The sequence below is a fragment of the Typopeltis vanoorti genome, chromosome 1 (genome assembly GCF_054136105.1).
Source record: "Typopeltis vanoorti isolate ZY-2024b chromosome 1, IOZ_Tvanoo_1.0, whole genome shotgun sequence".
In the NCBI taxonomy this organism is placed as follows: domain Eukaryota; kingdom Metazoa; phylum Arthropoda; class Arachnida; order Uropygi; family Thelyphonidae; genus Typopeltis; species Typopeltis vanoorti.
In genome coordinates this window covers 173,729,383-173,754,472 of record NC_143549.1, presented here as the reverse complement: position 1 = coordinate 173,754,472, position 25,090 = coordinate 173,729,383, and the positions used below count along the sequence as shown (strand labels likewise).

Genomic DNA, 25,090 nt, shown 5'->3' with positions numbered 1-25,090 from the left:
CACTGAACGTATCCTTACAGATTCACCTTACTGTTTTCAAACTGAGGGTTCAATAAATTTACTAATTTCAATCTGACTGATAAAATCACTTAACTTCATTCCTTTTAGAATCCAGGAATTGGCTGACTCAAGACCAAATAACAAAAATATACATAATTCATGAAACTAAAATCTATATACATGGTAAGAAAAATTAAATTAAATTTAATAACTATAAAACTATTTGGATCCAAGGCCTTCTAAATAATATCATACTTTAAGATCTCCTTTATCTTTAGTGAGTAAATTCATTCTCTCACCGACTGATTTTATTAATAGTTTGTTTTTCATGTACTAAATCAGTCTACAAGACTGAACAATTTGTTTTTCACAAAAATTCCTACAAAAACAATAAATGTTCATTAGGGAGTTCTTTATCAGACCTTTTCTCAAATTATAAACTTCTTAACTTCCATGGTGCTATGTGGTGTTTCCTTAATTACCATATATTGTTCCATTCATCCTCACTGTTTCATTGAGTATAAATGTTCTTACCTCAGGCAATTTAATAAGAAGCACAAATCACAAATTCTTTACTAGAGGAAAAACAGTTTCTTTTACTATTTTATAAACAAAATGTATCAAAGGAGAGATCTTAATCAATACCACTTTACTGTTTCAGATTTCTTTAATTCCATCACTTCTAAGACAATAATTCATATCACAGGTATGAATGAGACAGAAGAAAAATACATTCCATTTAGCCTTTCTTTGAATGTTAAAATACAACTTCTATGTAATACATCTCCTTTTATTTCTATTCAAATTGAACAGTATTAAGTTTTCAGTCAAAGGATTGACACTGCTAAGATTCCTTTTTAGAATCTTCCATTAATAAATTCCAAATGCCTAGTTTTTCAAAAACTTCCTAAAACAAAATTCTCTGGTCTACATTCTCGAATTTCCATTTTCTCTCTTTCTTCCCCCACCCCTTTGTTTCTATCATTACCCCAGTACCGAACACTTTATCAGCTGTCAATCACCATCAATCTCCTCAGTGAGCATGTGCGGTTGTTCAACTAGTAGGAGAAAAGTCAAATAACTGACACATTGCTGTCGTTAGTAAAAGGAGAATATATCGAATGACAGATACCACTTAACTGTAAATTAGAATAAAGAACATTGAAATTATTACAATTATCATATCAGATATCTTGGGAAGTACATTAATCTCAACTACTTTACTTTTTTTTATACACAAATATCAATTTCTCATCAGGCACATCACAGGTGCCGATTGTATGTGGTTATGAAACCAAAACTAATACAAACTTCTAATATACAGAAGCAATTGTAAAAAGATTCATCATTACAAATTATGACAGTTTTTGCAGCTACATATATTGTCCTTTTTCTGATGATCCAACTTCAACATCAATTAAATAGGTTAAACAAAATCACTCATGGCATCAACAGTTGGGCTGAAAAAATCAAAAATCTTAACATGACCTTCTTCCTTAATTGTGTGGTCTCTCAAATCCATAAAGCAGATGATCTGTTACAACTAGTTGTTGTTGACTGCATATGTTCAACTTGTTACAAAGTCACAAAGCACATTGATCTAATTTATACACCTCCTTCATGGGTAAATCCATATCCTTTATCAAACAGTCTCCATTCAAAAAAGCAAAAAACCTGGAACTTCATTTTGGTTTAAATGAACTCTTATCAGTCTTGATACTCTGTTTCTCTTAAAAACAATCTAAGAAAACTTTCTTGCAGATATTATTCATCTCTTTGAATTCAATTACTTTATGTGCCAGAACAAATTTCACCAACAAACAAAGCGTACTGCCGTTGAAAGTTTTTTTACCTTGGGTATACTATAGAACTATAACATACTATAAAAAACTTTCTACATCTTTCTCTCATCCTGAGATTTTTATTTAATAAGGTCAAAGATCCTTGTGGCAACTGGTATAGGTAAAATTTATAAGTTCTGCATTACTTCATTGGCATCTCAGGGTCTGGCTCCCACTGATGAGACCTCAATAAACATCGAAACCAGTCTGGGTAATGGCCCTTCCCTTTGCATTATGGGAGATACTAAGGAAAGTGATCAGAGCTTACTCTGCCTTTACCATGAGTTGCCTCAGACCCGAAAATACTTCAGATGCAAACTTGACTTACCTGCTTGTCTGCTCACTTGGGGAAAAAAGGATTAAAAGTAAGTTTATAAAATTGCTTGGTATCTTTAACGGAAAGAGTACTGCCATCAGTAGTCCTCTTTCTCCTATCCCTATGAATTACTTAATGGAATCTGAACAGCAACTGTTCTAACATCCTATCCTGGACCCTAAGTACAGGCATGTACTGAGCCTCTGGACCCCCAGATTACAGATATGTGGATAGTATCTTTGTAGTATGGCAAGATTCTCTATCTGAACTTCAGGACTTTCTTACAAAGAACCATGTTATTTATTCTAGAAATTGAAAATAACCAATAGAGTTCCTTCCAAAGCATACTTATTCTTTATCAGACAGGTGGAAGTCTTCAGTTTTCTGTCTTTAGAAAGAAAACCTGCCTGGACTCTACATCCATGCTCTGTCAAATCACCATCCATCCTTGTCAAAAATCTGGTACCATTAAAACTCTAATTTGCTAAGTTTCCTTACTGTGCTCTACTGAGACATGACTAATGCAAGAAATACATTTTATTAAACTATTTTTTTTTTCAAGAAGGCCATTAACAGTTTCAAAGGGAACCACATCCCATGTGTCAAAGGCATATCTGAATGAATCCCCAAAATTACTTAAGACGACTGACATCAGTGGTTTTTTTTTTTCCAATTAATAAACTTACCTCCTTTCTAGGCTACACAAAGGATAATTCCTATAGGCTTATCCTGGTGTCTGTTAAATTTCGTACATCTGTGGTTTATTATCCTTTGGCCAAACTAGCAAATCCATGGCAGTTCATGATGAAGAACACACTACACTATATTAAATTCCATGACCTCGAACAATCTGGACTTGCCAAGTACAGCAACTCTACTAAACACAGAATTCTTGGGCAAAGACTAAAGTCCTGCATAAAACCTCTCTTATTATTATTATTACCCAAGACACCATGGAGTCAAAGACTCATCTAGGAGATCCTTTTATCACACACACACAGCTCATCATACCGTGCTTTAAACACACTCAAATTCTCTGCAGGCACCACACTCTCAGGCAAGGCATTCCAGTCATTCACAACTCTGCATGAAAAAAAACCTGCTTCTCACTCCCATACTCACACCCTCTTTATGCAGCAGTCAAATACAAAAAACTGTGAAACTTTGTTACACTGTCACAATCTGAACAAATCTGATGGACTTACACTTTTTGGAAAGAAGTCAACAGATGTCATAGTGTGAGCAACAAACAGCCACAGCACCCATCTGAATAAGATGTAGGACCTCCTTTCGCTGCAGCACTTCTACAGGGCATACTTTCCACAAGCACAGAATTTCCTCTGGACTGTTGTGGGGCAAACATCCCTTGACCCCCACCCGATGCCCCAGTTCGTTCCACAGATATTTGATAGAGTTGAGATCAGGGTTCTGTGGAGACCAGTCAAATTTCATAGTTGGGGTTAAAATTCTGGATGTTCAACAGGCATCTGCCACAGCTGTTCATCATTTTGATAGAGGGAGGAGCATGATTCATCACTCCATAACTCAGATTTCCAAACTTCTTCGTCCCACTGTACATGCTCTTTGCCCCACTGAAGACAATGCTGCATGCTGGTTCAGGTAACGTGAGGCTTGCATATCACAGTCCTACCATGGAAACTCATGTTTTGAGCCTCAGTTCTAAATGCTTTTGTGTAGATTCATGTTCCAGTCAACGCTCAGAACTCTGCATTCAATGTGTCAGCCGACATATGCCAATTTATCGGCTGACATTATATTTTATATATTATCCTTCATAGCACCTTACAGTCGAGTTCAGTGAGTCATCCACTGCAAGTAGCACTTGCAGTTGACTCCCTGCAGTTCCATCTCAGTATGGTATCACTGATCGTTGACCTGGGATGGCCCTTTGATGTCTTAGCACCATAAAAATAACTAACTGGGATGGCCCAATTTGTCAACAATCTGCCAAATAGATAAGCCTACATCATGGCATCCTATCAAAATACCTCTTCCAAACTCCATGAGTTCCCTTCTTGCAGTCATTTCACTCGGACACAGTTACACTGATGTGAGAAAATGATATTCCTCCAGCTACAAACACATCTCACTGCACAGCACAATGCACCTTGCCCATGGGGTGTCCATTGACTTATTTCCAAGCAGTGTAAGTTATGACCCTAATGGGATATTCTTCTTCTTCACACATACATAAAAAATTTTGTTAGGATTTTTGAGCAGTTTCATGTTTTAGCATTAATAAAGTAGAGTCTACTCTACTTTATTCACTTCTGACTGACATAATCTCACTATTGATTCTTCAGTTGTGTTATGTGTGCTTTGTCTAATATTCACATTGCCTAAAGAAAGGTTTTTTATGAGTTTGATAATATTTGCCAACATGGAAAGTTTTTTAAGCCTTTCTTCAGAACTGGTTCCAAAGTTAATCAATATCCGGCATGGGCAAGTTGGGTTTTCCTCAATGAAACTTTAGTTTTTAACCACGCCTTAAAAAATCAACCATAGAACTCACACAATTACAGACATAGTATGAGTGTTAGAGTTTAGAGTCACAAGATGGCAAAGATTTGCCCCTCTCTCTCTCTCTCTCCCCCCCCCCCATAAAGCCATGATTCACTGATAGCTTTGGCTCACGATCAGTGAAGGGGGATGGAAGTAGCTACCAACCAGTCTTCAAAAAAATTAGTTAGTGCTGAATGAGCGTTGCCCAATTCCTCTGGGGAAAAGGCACATAAGAGGATTTATTTATTTATTTTTATCTTCTAACTTAAATGTTGGGGTGCTTAAAGAACAAAGCTGTATAACTGAGAGGACACCTCCACATAGCCTTTAAAGGAATGCAGACATTCGACCAGAGCTTCTGACCTAATGTCCAATCCTCACCTTCTCGTGGTGCACCCTGTTAGGAATCTACCTGAATACTGAACAAACAAGGATGGGCTGGCAATTTGGGATTTAGCCGCCCAAATTGTATTCTTATTGGCTTAAACCACAATATAAAATTATGCTACAACGTGACAAAATTTCATGCCAGTTGGGGTGTCGCCAGTTAAACAAGGCCCCTGTTGCTTTCGCTAGGAAAGTAGAGCAAACAGTGAAAAGTCAGCTACTGGAACATATCCTAAAACACACCCCAACTCAATATCATCAGAGTTCAAGATCGGTACTATTAACATAAGAAGCCTGAATGACAAAGAAATGGAGCTGACTGGGGAATTGGATAAGTACCAGATCTTGAACAAAAAAGACAAAAACTGATGAGATCTTTCTGAGCAATAATATAAAATTTTATATTCAGGCAATGGCAATCAAGTAAAAGATTGAGTAGCCATAGTATTCAACACTAAATATGAGTCTAATCTTGAATGGCAGGCAGTCTCAAGTTGAGTGATGTGGGCAAATAACAGAATGGGGAACTGGACAATGAGACTTATTTGTGCCTATGGTCCCACAGCAGGTTCTACTAAGGTAGAAGTGGAGGAATTTTTTTGAGGCATTAGAGCAAGCAACTGACACCATGAAAAAGGAAAAGATGGTCCTTGTTAGGGATCTAAATAGCAGAGTAGGAAATGATTGTCAAACATAACAAAATATTTTGGGAAAATTTGGAGAAGAGAGCAAAGCCAATAATAATGGCAAATATCTGTTGGATTTCTGCTCAGGACATGGACAAGTTATTAATAACACAATGTTCCAACATAAAAATGTGCACGAATTCACATGTAGAGAAGAGGCAAGGAATAAGAAAAGTCTCATTGACTATGTTATTGTTGATAGTGGTGTTTTCTCCCTGGTGCAGGACACCAGAGTGTACAGAGGATTTGAAATAGGAAGTGATCACTATTTAGTCTTGAGCAGGATAAAATTGAATTTCATATTGAAAAGAATAACATTTAAGAAAGTTTTAAAGCGAATAAAAGTTGAGGAGCTCTCAGATGGGAACTGTAGACTAAAATACACAAAGGTTATTGGGGAAAAAAATGAAAGAGTTTGAGAACAGGAACGAAACCTTGGAGATTCTGTGGCAAGCCCTTAAGAAAACACTGACTGATTTATCCAAAAAGGCATGTGGTGAGGTTGTCTACAAGAATAGAAAAATCAGAACTCCATGGTGGACCCAGGAAGATAATGAGACAGTGAAGGAAAAGAAGAAAGCATATCAAAAGTTCCTGGCAAATAGGCCAACTTGTGCTCTTACAGAATACAGAGACAAATGTAAGAAAGCTAAACATTGTGTAAAACTAGCTAAAAGTCATGGGAAGACTTTGGTAAGAATATAGAAAATAAATATCAAGAAGATCACAATATATTCTGGAGGTTGTTGAAGAAGCTGAAAAATGGAGGAAAGAGTACTGTAAAAGGAATTAGAGATGATAAAGGTGACATGAAAACTAGAGAAAAGAATATCCTTGAATATTGGAGTAATTACTAAAAATTGCTAAATGAAACAAGCAGTGATAGCACAGTGGTAAAAAACACTCGACACGAGTGCAGTCAGGAATACATATCCATACTTGAAGTAGAAAAAGCCTGAAATGTGGAAAGGCAGCAGGAGAAGATCATAATCGACCAGAAATGCTGAAGTATGGAGGTAAAAAAGTCTTACAGTGGCTGCACTGCATAGTTCAGAAGGCCTGGACAGAGGGATGAATTCTGGATGATTGGAGTAGAGCTTTCATAGTACCCATATATAAAAAGGGAAATAAAACTGAATGTGAGAATTACAGAGGTATTTCTCTACTGAGTGTTCCTGGTAAGATTTCTGCAAGTATACTTGAGAAACGGTTGAGAAGGTTGTGGAAAAGAAGCTTGGTGAGAACAAGCTGGATTCAGGCCAAACAGAGGCTGTCAGGAGCAGATTTTCACTTTACAACAAACAGTTGAAAAATCATGAGAATATAACAAAGAACTGTATTTAAGCTTTGCAGATCTTGAAAAGGCATACGACAAGGTGCCAGGAGAGAAGCTATTCAAAACGCCACAGTTATATGGTTCGATGAGGCATTATATCAAGCAATACTTATCTTTATTTGAGTTGTACAGCAATTAGAAGAAGATGGTTTAATGTTAAATCTAGTGTCAGACATGGATGTACATTATCCTCTCTGTTATTCATGGTCACATTATGAAGGAAAGTGGTATTAAACCTGATATCAAAATTGGTGATATTAATCTCAGCTCTTAGCTTTATACAGATGATGTTATACTTCTAAATAAATCAGCTAGAAATCTGCAAGATTCCCTGATTGAATAACTCTTGTAATAGATTTAGTATGAAGGTCAGCAATAACAAGACAAAGACAATGCAAATATTCAGAAGCACTGAAAATATCAACTCCATTGTAAATTCAGAACCTATAGAACAAGTAAAACATTTCAGCTACTTAGGCACGATTTTTAGTGAAAATGGTAAATTAAATATGGAAATAGATAACAGAATCAACAAAGCTATGGTATGATAGGAACAAAGGTATGGTCGGAAGTCAACTGAAATTTATATGGAATAAGAGAGAAATTAGTCAAAACACTAAATTAGCTATATACAAGACAGTGTTCAAAGCAATTTTAACTTATTGATCTGAGAGCTGGGTCAGATGTAAAATTCTTAACCCAAAGACTAGAGACCGCAGATTGAGGCATGAGCATCAATGACAATATCATATTAAAAACGAAGATATTAAGAAAGAACTTGACATTGTCAGCATCCAGGAATGTGTTAACAGAGCTAATCTCAGGTGGTATGGTCACTTAAACAGAATGGGAGAGGAAAGATTAGAAAAACAAGTGTTCTCTGCCAGGTTGGCAGGAAAACGACCCAGAGGAAGACCAAGATATAGGTGGATTGATATGGTACAAAGTGCCTTAGAGGACAGAAATATAAGATCTGATAATATTAGAGTGTTGACAGGTAACAGACTGATTTGGAGGAAAACTGTAGATAGGAAGTTAGTAATGATGTAAATATTTTTCATGTAGTACTATCCTATCCCCCCCCCCCCGGCTTGAGGGTACATGCCAGGAATTTGATGATGATGAACTTAAGTGTTCCATTGTATTAATTTTCTATTTAAATGTCTACTTACATTTCAGTTTGTCAAAATAAATAAAATAATAATAATAAAAAAACTATGTTTTAGCATGCGGCATACATGGCAAAAGGCTGGTTTATAATCTAAGTAAATTTATTCTTGTGAAACCTTAATTTTTCCACAATGTCCTTAAATTAATTAAATAGGATAAATACTTAATACATAGCTATTAAATAAATGAGAAGGCTTACTACCTTTTGCCAAAAATTCTTCCCTTTGTTTCGCTGTGAGTCTTTTAACACGTCCTTTACTGTGTAAAGGACATGGTTCAAAATCAATCTCAACTTCACTGACATCTAACTCGTGGTCTACAATCTGCAGAAAAAATAAATTATTTATATACACACACACCTACAACATATTTGTATATCAATATAACAGAATTTTTGGCAATGATGCTGGGTTATGGAATATGGATCACACAGCAAGGTTTAAAGAGGAGAAAAATAAGGAAAAGAGAGCAGAGATAAGTTGATAAAATATGATAATTATACTGATTTAGTTATGTGGTGAAAAGAACAAGGGGAACCTAGAGAACAATGCTGCATGCCTAAATTTAATCCTGTGTTATGTCACTTAGCATACAGGCATTGCATATGTGTGGTGTGCTACTAGTAATTATACTACACTTTCCAAATTAATTCACATATAGAATTTTTCACGAGAAAGCCAAAAAAAAAAAAAAAATATATATATATATATATATCATAAAACTAAACTTATTTTAAAGGTCCATCACGTTAGTTCTTCCTAGAATAATGAAATGTTGATTAAGTCAATTTCTATACTACCTGGAAACCACTCAATTAATAAAGTGGGGAATCTGCCAGTGACAATCAATAGAGAATCTACTTCATTATATCGTCATTCTAAACAGAAGAGTTTACAGATACTCAAGTGATCGTTGTTATTGTAATCTGTAAGATGTGCTGAAATCTTATGCAATGTTCGAGGCTATCTGGTGAAAATAACGTGCTATTAGAAAGCACCTGAAAGATCTGTGATTTTTTTATTTGTTGATTGTTTTCTTTGATTTGATGGTGTATTATTGTGGTTTTTGGTGTGCTACAGAGTTTTAAAGCATAATTACAGAAATAATTACGAATTAAATACGAATTCGTTATTATTAGACCTTAGAACAGTACCGGCAGAAAACATGGTGGCGGCTTTGTCATTCCATGCTTTTAATTTAGACTTCAGTCGTTCCGTTAAGTGTGAGGTGTGCTATATGTATTCTTTCGATTATATAAATGATTTGTGATTGTTTAGGGCAGATCGAAGGAGAGTGTGCGAGAAGTGCGACCTGAACGAGGAATTGATGAATGCAAATATGAAATTGATGACAGAAAGTGTTAGTAGCGAGAATGTTGCAGGGAAAATGAGTGCACATTCGAAAGAGAAGGATGGTGTGAAAGAGAGGCAAAAGAATGTTAAAAAATCAGTAAAAAAGAAAACAAGTAAAATAAAATCCGTAACGGATGTTAAAAAGGATGAAATCAGGTGAGAGTGGCTGAAGGAAATGAAAATGAGAGAACGAATAAATTGCAAACGGCGTGATGCAGGAATTGAAAGTGAGGGAGTGGTGAAAGAAAACGAAATTGAGAGAACGAATGAAACTGGAAACAGCATGATGAAGGAATGGAAAGTGGAAAAAATCGAAAGAATGAATGATAGTGAAAGTTGGACGCATGTTGGACCGAAAGTACAGAAGCACAGAAGGATGAATGAGAGTGAAAGTGAGAAGGGGGGGGGGGGTCAAGAATTAGAAAATTAGGAAGATTGAATGATAGAATGTGACGCAAGATTCGGAAGTTGAATTGGATTGGATGAGGAAAGAGATGAAATGGATGCGGAATGAAATTAAGAAAATTCGGATAAAAAATATTAAAACAAATCATGATGGCACGAAAGAGTAAAAGAAAGATGAGCGAGTGGCGTTGCATGGCGTCTCCATTATTAAAGGTGTGCTGGATGATAAGATGATTAAAGTATGTTTTCCAGGTGGTAAAATGAGTAGAGTAATTGAGGCATTGGATATAACAAGGAAGGGAGAAAGGAGTTAATGATTTCAATCGGTACGAATGATTTGACAGAGAACAAAGAGAGCGTCAGAATGGATATCAGGAGGCTGCTTAGAAGGATAAAAGAGAATAGTGTGATAGGAAAGGTAGTTAGCATGTTGCCTAGGTATGACTGTGGTGAAATGAGGCAGTGAGCAAGGATTATGAATGATATGCTGGTTGAAATGTATGAGGAGATGGGAGTACAGTTTGTTAATGTGTGGAATGAGTTTGAGGGACGAAGTGAGCTGTATGGGAGCGATGGACTGCATTTCGGTGGCTATGGTGCGAGTTGCTTGGAGAGACTGCTGCTGGAAGGTAGAGAAGTGAATAGAGAGAATGAATCAGAGTGATTTGGAAAAGCGGGAGAGTAAGATAGGAGAGACTGAAGAGGGGGTTATGAATGAGGAAGTGAGTGGTATGAGTAGAGAAAATGAGAGAATGGGTGTGCAAGAGGAACAGGAAAATGGTGAGGCTCAGGGCGGACAGGGGTACACAGCATGAGAAAGGTGGATGCTCCAAGAGGAGGTGAGAGCATGTGTAGAAAGGAATGGGATGACCTGGGATGAAGAGGAAACAGTTGGAATTGAAAAGGGTTTTAAAATGAAGAAGCAGAAAGGGAAATGGCCCCAGTTGAGCATGGAGAGATCACATCGAGTGAGTGGTAATATCAGTGGAACTAGCTGATCCAGAAATGAGCTGTTGTGTTTGTATACAAATGCTAGAAATATAAGAAACAAGGCAGATGAAATGGTTGCACTAATTATGTCTGTTCACCCAAAGATTGTCGGAATAGAATAACATCCTGACAGGAATAGAGATGGAAGGGTATGATGTGTTTCGTGAGGACAGAGAGGGTAAAAAGGGAGGGGGAGTGCTATTGATGATAGAGAAAGAGTTATGTCCATATAAATTGGAGATGCAAGAGTGAAATAGTGCCAGTGGTTTTGAGGCAGTATGGTGTGAGATACAGGTGAATGGAATGAAATGCTCGTTTGGATGTTGTTATAGACTAAGAAATGTGGGTGGTGGTGATAATGAAATGTATAATGGGTGATTTTAATTATAGCAATATAGAATGGGATGATGAGATAGCAACTGGAAGTAAAGAAAATTAGTTTTTTGAGTTTTTGAGGGATAACTACCTCGGACAGTAGTTAGTATGTAACAGAGGGCACACGAAGATTGGAAGTCTTGGATTTGGTCATCTCATCAGTGGATGTAATTATAAATGAGGTGTCAAATCATCCACCAATTGGTGAGAGTGACCATAAGGTGATTACCTGGGTGGTTGCCAGCAGTGTGAGGACCTCTGTGAGAAAAGTGTATATGTGGAACTGAGGAACTCCTGAGGTCTTCATGATTATGAAGAGCTCAGGAGACATCTTGTGGGTGTAACATGGAATGAGGAGTTAGCTGGAAAAGAGATCAATGCAGCTTAGGGGATTTTCAAAAACTGTTTAGTAGATGCAATGTCTAAATGTATTCCAAGGGTGAGATGGATAAATAAAGAGATTAAGCATGTGATACAGAGAAAGAGGGCATTGTGGAGGCAGCATAAGCGAAGTGGAAATGACCAATTCCATGAGGTCTACAAAGACCAGGCAAGGAGGGTGACTTGGTTGGTGAGAGTAGCTAAAGAGAGGTATGAACAGCAGTTAGCTAATGAAGCTGAAAAGAATCCTCAGGAGTTCTTTCGATATGTAGCCAGCAAAAAAAAAAGAATGATTATGGAAGGATGACATTGATCGGAGAAAATGGTATAAAGACAGCTGTTGCGGAATGTGTGGTGGAGATACTTAATGAGCAGTTCATACAGGTCTTTCAATCTTGTGAATGCAACTTCAAGGAGAGATTGAGAGCAATAGATGATGGGGAGGAGAGACTTACTGTAAGTGAGCAAGAGGTGTATGGGGAGTTGAGTAAACTAGATGTTAATAAGGCTGTGGGACTTGATAATATATCGCCACATATTCTGAAGAAATGTGCCAGGGAGTTGACGCCGGCCTTGACATATTTTTTTAATATGAGTTTTGCACTTGGTCAAGTTCCTAAGGAGTGGAAGAAGGGCAAGATTGCGCCACTTCATAAAGGAGGTGATCGAAACTCAAACATTAAACTATAGGCCTATCTGTGTGTCAGGTAGTGTGGTTAAGTTGTTGGAGAAGCTTGTGAGAACTAGGATCCAGAGCTGGGTTGACAACAATGGTATCATCTTTGATGGACAGCATGGATTTACTAAAGGGAGGTCATATTTTAGTAATCTACTTACTTATTACAATAAAGTGACTGCTTCCTTGGACAGAGGAGAAGGATACACGGTGATATACTTGGATTTCGCAAAGGCTTTTAATAAAGTACCTCATGATAAATTGATAGTCACACTGGAGCGGATGGGGTTGGATATTAGATTGGTGCATTGGATTGGAGACTGGCTATCTGATAGGCATCAACAAGTTGTGTATGGGGGAGCGATATCCAGGAAAAGGAAAGTCACTAGTGCAGTGCGTCAGGGGTCTATTTTAGGTCCATTACTGTTTTCAACTTGTATATTAATGATATAGGTGAAGATTTGGATAGAGATATTCAGTTGTTTGCAGATGATGTAAAGTTGGGATGAACCATGAAGCGTAGTGTGGATGTTGTGACCTTGCAAGAAGACTTGAAAAATTGAGTGATTGGGAACGGAAATGGGGATGTGTATTCAATGTTGCAAAATGTAAGGTTTTAAAATTTTGAAAACAAAGATGGAATGCAGAATTTATGCTTGGTGAGGATACATTGTTGGAGGCGGAAGAAATAAGAGATCTGGGGGTGATAGTGGATAAGGGGTTGTTATAGGATCTGAAACTGAGGGGACACATAGCCAAAATTGTGAAGACAACACAAAAGCTTCTGGGAATGATGTGGAGGACACTGACATGTAGAAGTAGGGAGATTCTTGTTCCATTGTATAAGGCTTTGATTAGGCCACACATGCACTATTTTGCTTAGATTCGGTCACCTGGTTTTCAGAAGGATGAAGAGATGTTGGAAAGGGTCCAAAGGCGACTGACTAAGGTAGTTTCTGACCTCTGGAATGTCGAGTATGAGGAAAGATTGAGAAGATGCAATTTGAAGGGTCTGGTGAACAGGAGGAAGAAGGGAGATATGATAGAGACCTAAAAGTTGGTAAGGGGTTGTTATAGGATCAATGCTGGAGAAGTTCTACAGAAAATAGTGGGAGATCGGGGTAGAACCAGAGGTCATCCCTGGAAACTGTATAAAGACGGTGCGAGTAGGGGAGTGAGAGGCAGGTTTTTTTGCATACAGAGTTGTGAATGATTGGAATGCCTTGTCTGAGATGTGGTGTCTGCAGGGAGTTTGAATGTGTTCAAAGCACAGTATGATCAGCTGTGTGTGTGATAAAAGGACCTCCCCGATGGGTCTTTGACTCCATGAGGTCTTGGGTAATAATAATAATAATCTGGGATCAGGGCGTATGATGAAAACTGATTAATGTATTGATTTTTATCCTCAAGCCTTGCAACTATCTATTCATTTACCTGTGTTCTTCCATCTATGTATCAAATCAAAAACCTACTCATTTAACTAGAAATCCAATCCACAAGTCTGTTAATGAGAGTTCACTGTGCTCCTCTTACATTATACAAAGTAAAAAACACTTCATCTTCTACAGTATTTTTTTCTCTAACTCTAGATTTTGATTCCAAACCAATCTTCAGAGAGGTTCTGATAAGGAAAGAGTAATTGAAAAGCAAATACAAACATAAACTTGTTTATGTTTGTATTTGCAGGAAGTTTTCAAATAGAATTTGTCATCATAATCAATTTTCTGACATGTACCTTCAAGGAATGTAAACAGTGTGTTCTGCTAAGTAATGAGACAACAATTATTATATCAAAACAAAGAACTATATTAGGAATTGTTAATTATATGGATTCAGAATAATCTCCCTCCAACTCCCCACAACATTTACATCTGCCATACAGGTGTAACAGGTTTGAAGGCACAGTGGAACTCCCAAACGTATCGCTCCTTCAGTGTCTTGGTTATGTCACTGAAGCGATCCCCTTTCAAGGCACACTTCATCTTTGGGAAGAGGAAAAAGTCTGCAGGAGCCAAATCTGGTGAATGGGGGGGAAGGGGGTTCGATCACACAGATCGACTTTGAAGCAAGAAACTTCTTCACATGCAGCGCAGAGCGTGTGGGTGTATTGTTGTGCAACAGAAACCAATTGTTGCTGTGGAACAGTTCTTTCCTGACCTGTCGCATGAAGGAATATGGTGCATTAATCCTAAATAATACAGACCATTCACTGTGGCAACCTCAGGAACAAATTCACAGTGAATAATTCCAGAAATGACAATTGTCTTGGCACATAATTTTTTTCTACCTGACTTTCTTATGCCAAGGAGAAGACATTCCATTTCTGAATGAAACTGAAAACACCAACTTTCATCACTGGTGACCATTCTTTGCAATGCATCAAGATCCAGATCAACTGCATGAATAAAATTTTGACAAAATGCAACCCAGCACACTCTCTCTCTCTCTCTCTCTCACTGTTCGTGTGTTAACACATGCGGCATACCTCAAACAAATCTTCTTACTGTGCTACCCAACTTTCTCCTGCTGAGGAGATGTTCCACACCATTCCATGCTCTGGCGTTTTATTTCCAGATCAAACTGAAAACACCAACTTTCATCACTAGTGACAATTCTTTACAATGCATGAAGATCCTGATCAACTGCATGGATGAAATTTTGACAACATGCAACCCAGTGCTCTCTCTATTCATGTGACAATGAGTGTGTGTGTGTGTGACACAAACCTCAAAGAAATCTTCCTCCTGTGCAAATCTCTTTCTAAGATTAAACTGGCCATTTCTTTACCAACACCTAGCAAGAAGCCTAGTGGTTATTCGCCAGTCACGGGAAACAATTTTCCTAGCTTTCACCACATTTTCATTTGTCCGTGCAGAAACTGGTTGTCTACAGTGCGGTTCATCCTCCAGGGACTCATTCTCCTCTTTAAACATTGAAAGTCACACCTGTGCACAGCTTAGACAGTCATTGCTATAAACCTTTTTTTAGGTCTTGGCACACTTCATCATCTTCATAACGCTAATTACAGATATACACCATATTGATCTATTCCGGTCTCATTATCCATCTAATATCCTTTTTTGAGGGTCTACCCGACATTCTCTTTCCAACTGGTTTATATTTTATTATTTGTTTAGGATATCGGGTATTGGCCATTCAGTTTACATGTTCTATCCATTTTGGTTTACAATTGTTAAGTTTTTCTTCTATTGATTCTGTTTTCAGTTCTTTTAAAATATCTTTGTTTGTTTTTTTGTATAATGTGTATTTTGCAGTTCTCATAAATCTCATTTCACTTGTTTTTATTCTTTGTTTATCTTGTTTGTTTATTGCCCAAATTTCACTTTATTATATGACATATTGTCCAAATATGCCATATAATAATATGGGCAATGCTAAAGTATTGTATATTTTCAAGCGTGCTTCTTTTTGTACTATATTTGGATTGAGTGTTCTATTTATCAGGCCTATAATCTGTAAAAATTTTAGCATTAAAATTTTTAAAAAAAATTAAAAGCATTAAAGCTTTTAATTTTATGTCTTTTTCTCCTTCATATGATATTTCACATTCAATATAACTGAAAGTATTTATCTGTTCTATTATTTTATTATTAATAATTACTTTACTTCTAACTGGAGGTTGTCCACAAAATGCCATTGTTTTAGTTTTATCTATGGATATTTTCATTCCAAACTGTTCTCCTATAACATTTAAATTATATATTGATCTTTGTAAATTGTCTTCCTTATCTGATATTAGTACCTGATCATCTGCAAATAATAGTGTATTTATGGGAAATTTCTGTACCTGGATTGTTCATGGTGTTCTACCACTGTATTAATATTTCATTAATATAAATGTTGAAAAGTGTTGGAGACAGAGGACATCCTTGTCTTACTCCTTGGTTTAGAGATTGTTTTTCAGACATTTTTTCATTTATTTTTATTTTTATTTCATTATCTTTGTATATATTCAATATTGCATGTAGTAAAATATTAGGTATATTTATTATTTGTAATATATCAAACAGTATATATCTTTTTACTTTGTCAAATGCTTTTTCGTAATTGATAAACAAAAGATGAGTTTCTAAATTAAATTCTCTTCTTTTTTCTATAAGTGGTTGTAAACAAAAAGTTGCATCCATTGTAGAGCATCCTTTGCTAAATCCATTTTGACATTCTAATAATATTTTTACTATATATTTTCAATTTTTCATTAAGGATTCTACTATATATTTTATAGCATGTATTCAATAAACTAATACCTCTGTAATTAGCAGGTTTTGTTTAATTCCCTTTTTTAAATATATGTATTATACTATAGTATTCCATTCTATTTGTATTTGTCCATTTGTATATATTTTATTTAAAACTTTTAATAATCTCTGATGAAATGTTTTTTCCAGCAAATTTATACAGTTCGGAATTTATCCCATCTTCTCCTGCTGATTTGCTATTTTTTATTTTACTTCGGTTGTCCTTTAATTCTTTTCATTGTTATTATATAATTTAAAGCATTTTGTAAGTTATTGGTGTAATTTTTTTTTATGTTAGTATTATCTGTCCAAAGATTATTATTATTATTATTATTATTCGTGACACCTCCAAGGAGTCCGAAGACTCGTCGTGGGAGGACACCTACAACTGTCTCAACCACTACACCGAACCTCTACTACGAATCATCTCTATCAACGCCATCTACCGCCCACCTCCACCACTATCACAACTAGTATTTTTTTTTTTTTTATCTGTAAATTGCGTGTGTTCTGAAGGGCTGATTTGTCTGTATGCAGGATGAAAAACCCGAGTTTCTGGGAGAAAAAACCCTGCTACTGTGAAGATCTGTGAAGCAATCCAAGAATTCTTTTACATCTATTTCACAATTTATATTTGCAGTTTCTTTTATATCTGCATTCATGTGTTTTAGTATTTTATATGCATCAGGTCTTATTTTGTGTGTCATTTTCTAGATAGGATACAAATTTTTCCCAGCTTTCTCAGTCTCTTCCTGGTTTCTCTTTTGGCTATTGCTGGTCATTTTTTTATATTCAATTTCATCTTCTTGTTTTTTGCTACTCAGCTATCTTTTAAAGGCCAGCATTTTATTTTCAATTATTGTTTTTATTTCATTGTCCCACATATGAAAAATTTTAATTTTTATGATATTTTTGTGTATTCCAAGACTTTCATATGCTGCTGATGTAATAATTTATTTTATATTATTCCATTCTTTCTCAATGTCTTCATTTTCTTGTATTCTTTCTAAGTAGTTATTAATCCTCTGATGGTATAAATTTCTTATACTTGAACCATTTAGTAGTCATCATCATCAAATTCCTGACATGTACCCTCAAGGGGGGTGTAATATGGTTACTTATTTCATTGTGAGATCTTTCTCTATTTTCTTCTTTGTTCTCTAAAATTTTCGTCTAGATACGCTTGTACTAATTGAACTTATCTCTAACACATAAATTACCCTATTAGTCTCAATATTCTCTCTGGGCCAATCTTTACCTTTAAGAACGATGCTAGTGGTTTAAGGACAAAGGGATTGCTAATGGTCAACACCGATTCCTTTGTTCAATACTGGATCTGATTCCTTTTTCGGATTCAGGGAAAATTTATATTATCTTGCACCACCCTGAATCCTAGATTAACAAAGAGTGCAGAATCAAGGTACCAGAACACAGTTTAGCATACAATCTTATTTCACTATAAATTACTTTTGCAGCCTCTCTATTAATTAATCTCCCGCTGTGGCCTGTATTTTATGAGAAAGTGCAGTAGAGAAGAAAATCAGGCAAGTCACCAGTTAAACTTAAAAAAAGCAAAACATTTAATTTCAATTGAAGCATCTTACACTTTATGATCATACACTAATAAAGTAATCTACAAATTCTAAGGAATGAGCATTAATTATTCAAACTCTCTATCTTTATCAAAGCATGCAAAACAAAAAACTTCATTTATAGTTTACAATTTCTACTTGATAGATCAAACATACTCTTCTATACTCTGCAATAAGCAAATATCTAAGGATATTTGCTAATTGAATCTCTAAGTTAGCTCCACGTGCACTCTCACTATTTCTTTCACTAAAATCACATAATGACTCTACTTTAAAAGAAAACAATCTCTAGAGTCCTTCCTATAGTTAGAGACATTCTTCTCAAACACAATTACTTATAAAAACATAGCCTGTACATTACCAACTACTGGGGAACTGTTTGGCCACTTCACATATCTCAACTGGACACACGTTTGATTCCTGGTTCATTCTACTTTATCTAAGGCATTCTTCAAGGGTCCGAGCTGTACCTATCTCCAAACGAAAGTAGGTATACGTCGTTCTCTGGTCAACTGGCACAACATTGTAATGATTTCTCCAGAAACATCAGAGATTCCTTTCGGCTGGGCTGATCGCTGACCGGTAAACTTTCAGGAATTTCACAGCATTGTTCCCCAGTCTTTGTCTTGAATCCGCATCGAAAAATGGGGGACGAGAAGGTGCCCGAGGAGGTTCTAAACACAAGAGCTGAGACTAAGAGTATAAGAGTCTGCGCCCGTTTTTGGCGTGGCCACGACTTTTAAAGCGCGTGCTACCGATTTCTTCTACGTCATCGTTTTCTCCTCCCCTTTTTCCATGTCACCCTACGTCACCCAGCACTTAGCGCCACACACAGAATTCTAGCGTGCTCTTCGGAGTGAGTGGGGGGGGGGGGGGGACTGCGTGCTTACCTAAAGGGTGCACGTGTACTTGTAGCACGTGTTTAGATTCCGCCCACTTTTACTTAATCGGATTATCTTTTCCCCAGCAATTTATAAGTACTTACATAAAATCAGCAAGTTTTAAGTATTTGAGATTATACTCAGTTTAGTAATACCTTGGTAAATTACAAGAATTTAGTATGCCCGATATATCGACATGTGATTCAAATTGCAAACCCATGTTAATTAATTTAATTTTAGTTTCATTCAGAATTTAACAGGGGTGTACAGGATATAATAGTACTACATGACAATCTCACATCATTACTAACTTCCTATCTACAATTTTCCTCCAAATCAGTCTGTTACTTGTCAAGACCCCAACATTATCAGATCTTATATTTCTATCGTCTAAGGCACTTTGAACCATATCAATCCACCTATATCTTGGTCTTCCTCTGGGTCGTTTTCCTGCAAACCTGGCAGAGAACACTTCTTTTGCTAATCTTTCCTCGCCCATTCTTTAAGTGACCATACCACCTGAGATTAGCTCTGCTAACACATTCCTGGATGCTGAAAACGTCTAGTTCTTTCCTAATATCCTCATTTGATATTGTCAATGATGCCATCTGTTCAGGCCTCTAATCTTTCTCAGGACTCTCATATATGCGGTCTCCAGTCTTTGGTCAAGTGTTTTACTTCTGACCCAGCTCTCAGATCCATAAGGTAAAACTAGTATGAACACTGTCTTGTATACAGCTAATTTAGTGTTCCGACTAATTTCTCTCTTATTCCATATGAATTTATTCAATTGATTTCATACCAGCTTTGTTGATTCTGTTGTCTATTTCCATATTTAATTTACAATCTTCACTAAAAATCGTGCATAAGTAGCTGAAATGTTTTACTTGTTCCACAGGTTCTCCATTCACAAGACAGTTGACATTTTCAATGATTCTACCTATTTTCATTGTCTTTGTCTTTTTAATGCAGACCTTCATACCATATCTATTACAACAGTTATTCAATTTAGTCAGGGAATCTTGCAAACTTGTGGTGGATTTATTTAGAAGTATAACATCGTCCGCATAAAGCAAAGAGCATACATTAACATCTCCAATTCTGATATCATGTTTAATACCACTTTCCATCATAATGTGATCCATATAGATAATGAATAACAGAGGGCATAATGTACATCCTTGTCTCATACCAGATTTAACATTAAACCATCCTTCCTTCTGTACTTCCTTCAATTCTAACTGCTGACTTGCAACTCAAATAAAGACTAAATATTGCTTGATATAATGCCCCATTGATACCATATAACTGTAGCGTATTGAATAGCTTCTCTCTTAGCACCTTGTCATATGCCTTTTCCAAATTGACAAAACTTAAATACTGATCTTTGTTATATTCCCATGCTTTCTCAACTATTTGTCACAAAGTGAAGATCTGATCCTCACAGCCTCTATTTGGCCTGAATCCAGCTTGTTCTTCACCCAGCTTTTCTTCCACAATTCTTCTCAATCGTTCTCAAGTATACTTGCATAGATCTTGCCAGGAACACTTAGTAGGGAAATACCTCTGTAATTCTCACATTCAGTTTTATTTCCCTTTTTATATATGGGTACTATGAGAACTTTACTCCAATCATCGGGAATTCGTCCCTCTGTCCAGGCCTTCTCAACTATGCAGTGCAGCCACTGTAAGACTTTTATACCTCCACACTTGAGCATTTCTGGTCGAATATCATCTACTCCTGCTGCCTTTCCACATTTCAAGCCTTTGATGGCTTTTTCTACTTCAAGTATGGATATGTATTCCTCACTGTATGCTTGTTGAGTGCTGTTTACCACTGTGCTATCACTATTGTTTCATTTAGCAATTTTTCGAAGTAATTACTCCATACTTCAAGGATATCTTTTTCTTCCGTTTTTCATGTCTCCTTTATCATCTCTAACTCCTTTTACAGCACTCTTTCCTCCATTGCTAAGCTTCTTCAACAACCTCCAGAATATTTTGCCACTTTCTTGATATTTATTTTCTATGTTCTTGCCAAAGTCTTCCCATGACTTTTGTTTTACACAGTGTTTAGCTTTCTTACATTTGTCTGTGTATTCTCAAAGAGCACAATCTGACTTATTTGCCAGCAACTTTTGATATGCTTTCATCTTTTTCTTCACTGCCACTTTAACTTCCTGTGTCCAACATGTAGTTCTGATTTTTCTATCCTTGCAGACAACCTCACCACATGCCTCTCTGACTGAATCAATCAGGGTTTTCTTCAAGGCTTGCCACTGCATCTCCAAGGTTTTGTTCCTGTTCTCAAACTCTTTCATTTTTTTTCAAATAATCTTTGTGTATTTTAGTCTATAATTCACATCTGAGAGCTGCTCAACTTTTATTCACTTTAAAACTTTCTTACATGTTATTCTTTTCAATATGAAATGAATTCAATTTTATCCTGCTCAAGACTAAATAGTGATCACTTCCAATTTCAAATCCTCTGTACACTCTGGTGTCCTGCAACAGGGAGAAAACATCACTATCAACAATAACACAGTCAATGAGGCTTTTCTTATTCCTTGCCACTTCTCTCCATGTGAATTTGTGCACATTTTTATGTTGGAACATGATGTTAGTAATAACCAGTCCATGTCCTGAGCAGAAATCCAACAGGTATTTGCCATTATCATTACCTTAGCTCTTTTCTCCAAATTTTCCCAATATATTTTTGTATGTCCGACAATCATTTCCCACTCTGCTATTTAGATCCCCAACAAGGACCAACTTTTCCTTTTTCATTGTGTCAGCTGCTTTCTCTAAATCCTCAAAAAATTCCTCCACTTCTACCTTAGTAGAACCTTCTGTGGGAATATAGGCACAAATCAGTCTCATTGTCCAGTTGCCCATTCTGATATTTGCCCCCATCACTCTACTTGAGACTGCCTCCCATTCAAGAAGATTAGCCTCGTATTTAGTGTTGAATACTATGGCTACTCCTTCTTTTCCTTGATTGTCATTGCCTGAATATAACATTTTGTATTTATTGCTCAGAAAGATCAAGATCTCACCAGTTTTTGTGTTTTTTGTTTCAGTTACCCCTATTATGTCGATTAATTCCTCAGCTAGCTCCATTTCCTTGCCATTCAGGCTTCTTATGTTGGTAGTACCGATCTTTATCTCTGATGATATTGAGTTGGGTTGTGCTTTCAGATTTGTTCCAGTAACTAACTTTTCGCTGTTTGCCCTGGTTCCCTCGCGAAAAAAACAGGGGACTTTTTTAACCGGGCAACGCCCCAGCTGGCATGAAATTTTGTCATGTTGTACCATCATTTTGTATACTGGTTTAAGCCAATAAGAATACAATTCGGTCGGCTAAATCCCAAATTGACAGCCCATCCTCGTTCGTTCAGTATCCAGGTAAATACCCTACAGGGTGCACCATGAGAAGGTGAGGATTGGTCATTAGGTAGAAGCCCTGGTCGGATCTCCACATTCCTTTAAAGGCTATGTGGAGGTCTCCTCTCAGTTATACAGCTGACCCTTAAGGTCCCCATTATTTAGTAGTCTTACTTTGTAATTAGATTTTGTTTCTCTAGTTTGTTTATTTTTTTGTATTTTTGGTAACCAGTTTGGTGGAAACCTTAGTTCTGCCTGCACAATAGTGATCTGTGTCGATTACTAGCCCTCTTCTGACTTTAACATCTAGGAAGAGGTTTGCTGCTTTTTCATTATTTTTAAATTATTATATATTATATAATCAATGAGTCGCTTACCATTTTTGTTAACTGTTGGTTCTCCAAATTTTTCTATACTATTATTAACTTGTTTCACTCCTATTCTGGCATTAAGATCTCCAGCTATAATTATATGGTCTGTTTTATTTAATTTTTCATATATTCCTTGTAACTGTTTGTAAAAGTAATTATTTTCTCAGGGCTCACATTGGTAAGTACGGGGGCAAACCAGAAATATCCGAGCTAGACCTGATCTTACTTCCTACAATATACACTTGGTGTATCGTATCTGTAGATTGGTCTTCTACTCTTCTTTCCTCTACTCTCTCCCCAGTGCTATTAGAGCAATTCGAGGATGAGGGGGTGACTCTTTCCTCTCAAACTGTAGTTTCCACCACCAGGATACCTACTGTCATGCTCGTAACTTGATATAGGAAAATACGTTATTTTCAAGTCTCAACAAAATCCAAAAACTTGGTACACTTCCGTTGTAGTTTTTCCTAATTTACAGTAAAATTTTATCATAGCTCTTTGCTTCATGATGCAACTTCTCCCATGTTCCACTCACACTCTTACTTCAATGGTTACCACACGAAAACTGCTGTGTCACCTGACTCGAAAGTTGCACCTGTGATCACAACACACTTTAGCAATCAAAACTATAAACATGTTTGTTACTTTTATTCTAATGGCTGTCCAGTAAAAAAATCAATCTCATTACTTAACAGGCACACTGTCTACAGGATACTATGATAGTACTACATGAATAAGTTACATCATTCCTAACTTCCTACCAACAATTTTCTTCAAAATTAATCTATTATCTGTCAAGACTATTCCAATATTATCATATCATATATTCTATCTTCCAAAGCACTTTTTACTGTATCAATCCACCTACATCTTGGTCTTCCTCTAGGTTGTTTTCCTGCCATCCAAACAGAGAACACTTGTTTTGCTGCTAACCTTTCCTCTCTAAGAAATACCAGAGAGAAAAAAGACTGAAAATTGATACCAACGAAATAAGGAAAAGTGAAATACATAAAGGACTTAAAGAAGCAAAAATAGAAAAAAAAAGCAGGTATAGATGGTATACTAAAATGAGCTACTACAAGCAGATATAAATTTACAAGATTGGACCATTAGATTATTAGTTCAAAATATATAAAATATAAAAGGGGGAGAGGATTTAAACTGATTGAAAAAAGTGGAGAGGAATGTCATTACTTAGTATAAGCAGTATAGGTTTGCAAACAGCATTTTATGGGTGGAAGAAACATAAAAAGTAGAATAGCAACAAGAATAATGCTAGAATAAATAAAGAGAGAAATTATAAAGAACTAAGAGAAAAGGATTCAGAGCCTGCAGATCATATATAATCAAACAACAACGCTCAATAATAGACTAGTAAACAGAATATGTCATATTCTGTTTACTAAACTATTCTGTTTAAATAAATAAATAAAAGAAAGATAATGATAATGAAATTAAACAGCAAGCAAAAGAAGCAAAACATTACATTGAATGACAAAACTTTGGAAATAGTAGAAAGCTTTAATTACCTAGGGTCAAATAATAAAAATAATAAACAAGGAGCAGCAGAAGAAAACAAAATCTAAGATACAGAAAGGGCACAAAAAAAACATTCAGTATGTTGTGAAAATCAGTAAGTTCACAAAACAAAATCAGACTATTTAACCCAAATGCAAAATTAGTTTCACCGTAAGGGTCAGAAACATGGCAACAAAAAAAGTAACCAGAAATAAATTATAAATAGTTATAAATAAATACTTAAGAACAATTTTTCTTATTGTTATACGGTATCTTCATGGAGTCTAGAGACTCATCATGAGGGAAACCCAAACTATTATACACACAAAACCTATCAATATCTCTCCTTAAACTCATTCAATGTCAAGGAACTCAAAACTAATTCTGGCAATCTATTCCACACATTAACCACTCTCCATGCAAAAAATCTAGTCGTATACATCCTTTTTTCCATTTGTCATATATAGAAAAATTTCCTTTGCATCAATTTTATAAAACCCTTTTTAATATCTTAAAAGTTTCTATTATGTCCCATGTTTTCCACCTATCAACTAAACTTTGTAACCCACACACCTTCAACCTATCCTCATAGGGAGCATTCCACAGGCCTGTCACCAGCTCAGTCATTCATCTCTGAATCTTCTCTA

The 25,090-nt window shown here is 36.2% G+C and overlaps 1 protein-coding gene across 2 annotated transcripts in view; it reads right to left on the bottom strand.

The window, feature by feature from the left end:
* Positions 1 to 25,090, bottom strand: part of LOC150110651 (uncharacterized) — a 368,437-nt gene that overhangs the window by 266,575 nt on the left and 76,772 nt on the right. For both annotated transcript variants that reach the window (XM_090400018.1, XM_090400012.1), the window contains exon 4: positions 8,462 to 8,582. In XM_090400018.1, the coding sequence (XP_090256144.1) occupies positions 8,462 to 8,582 (121 nt within the window). The remainder of the gene's footprint in view (positions 1 to 8,461; positions 8,583 to 25,090) is intronic.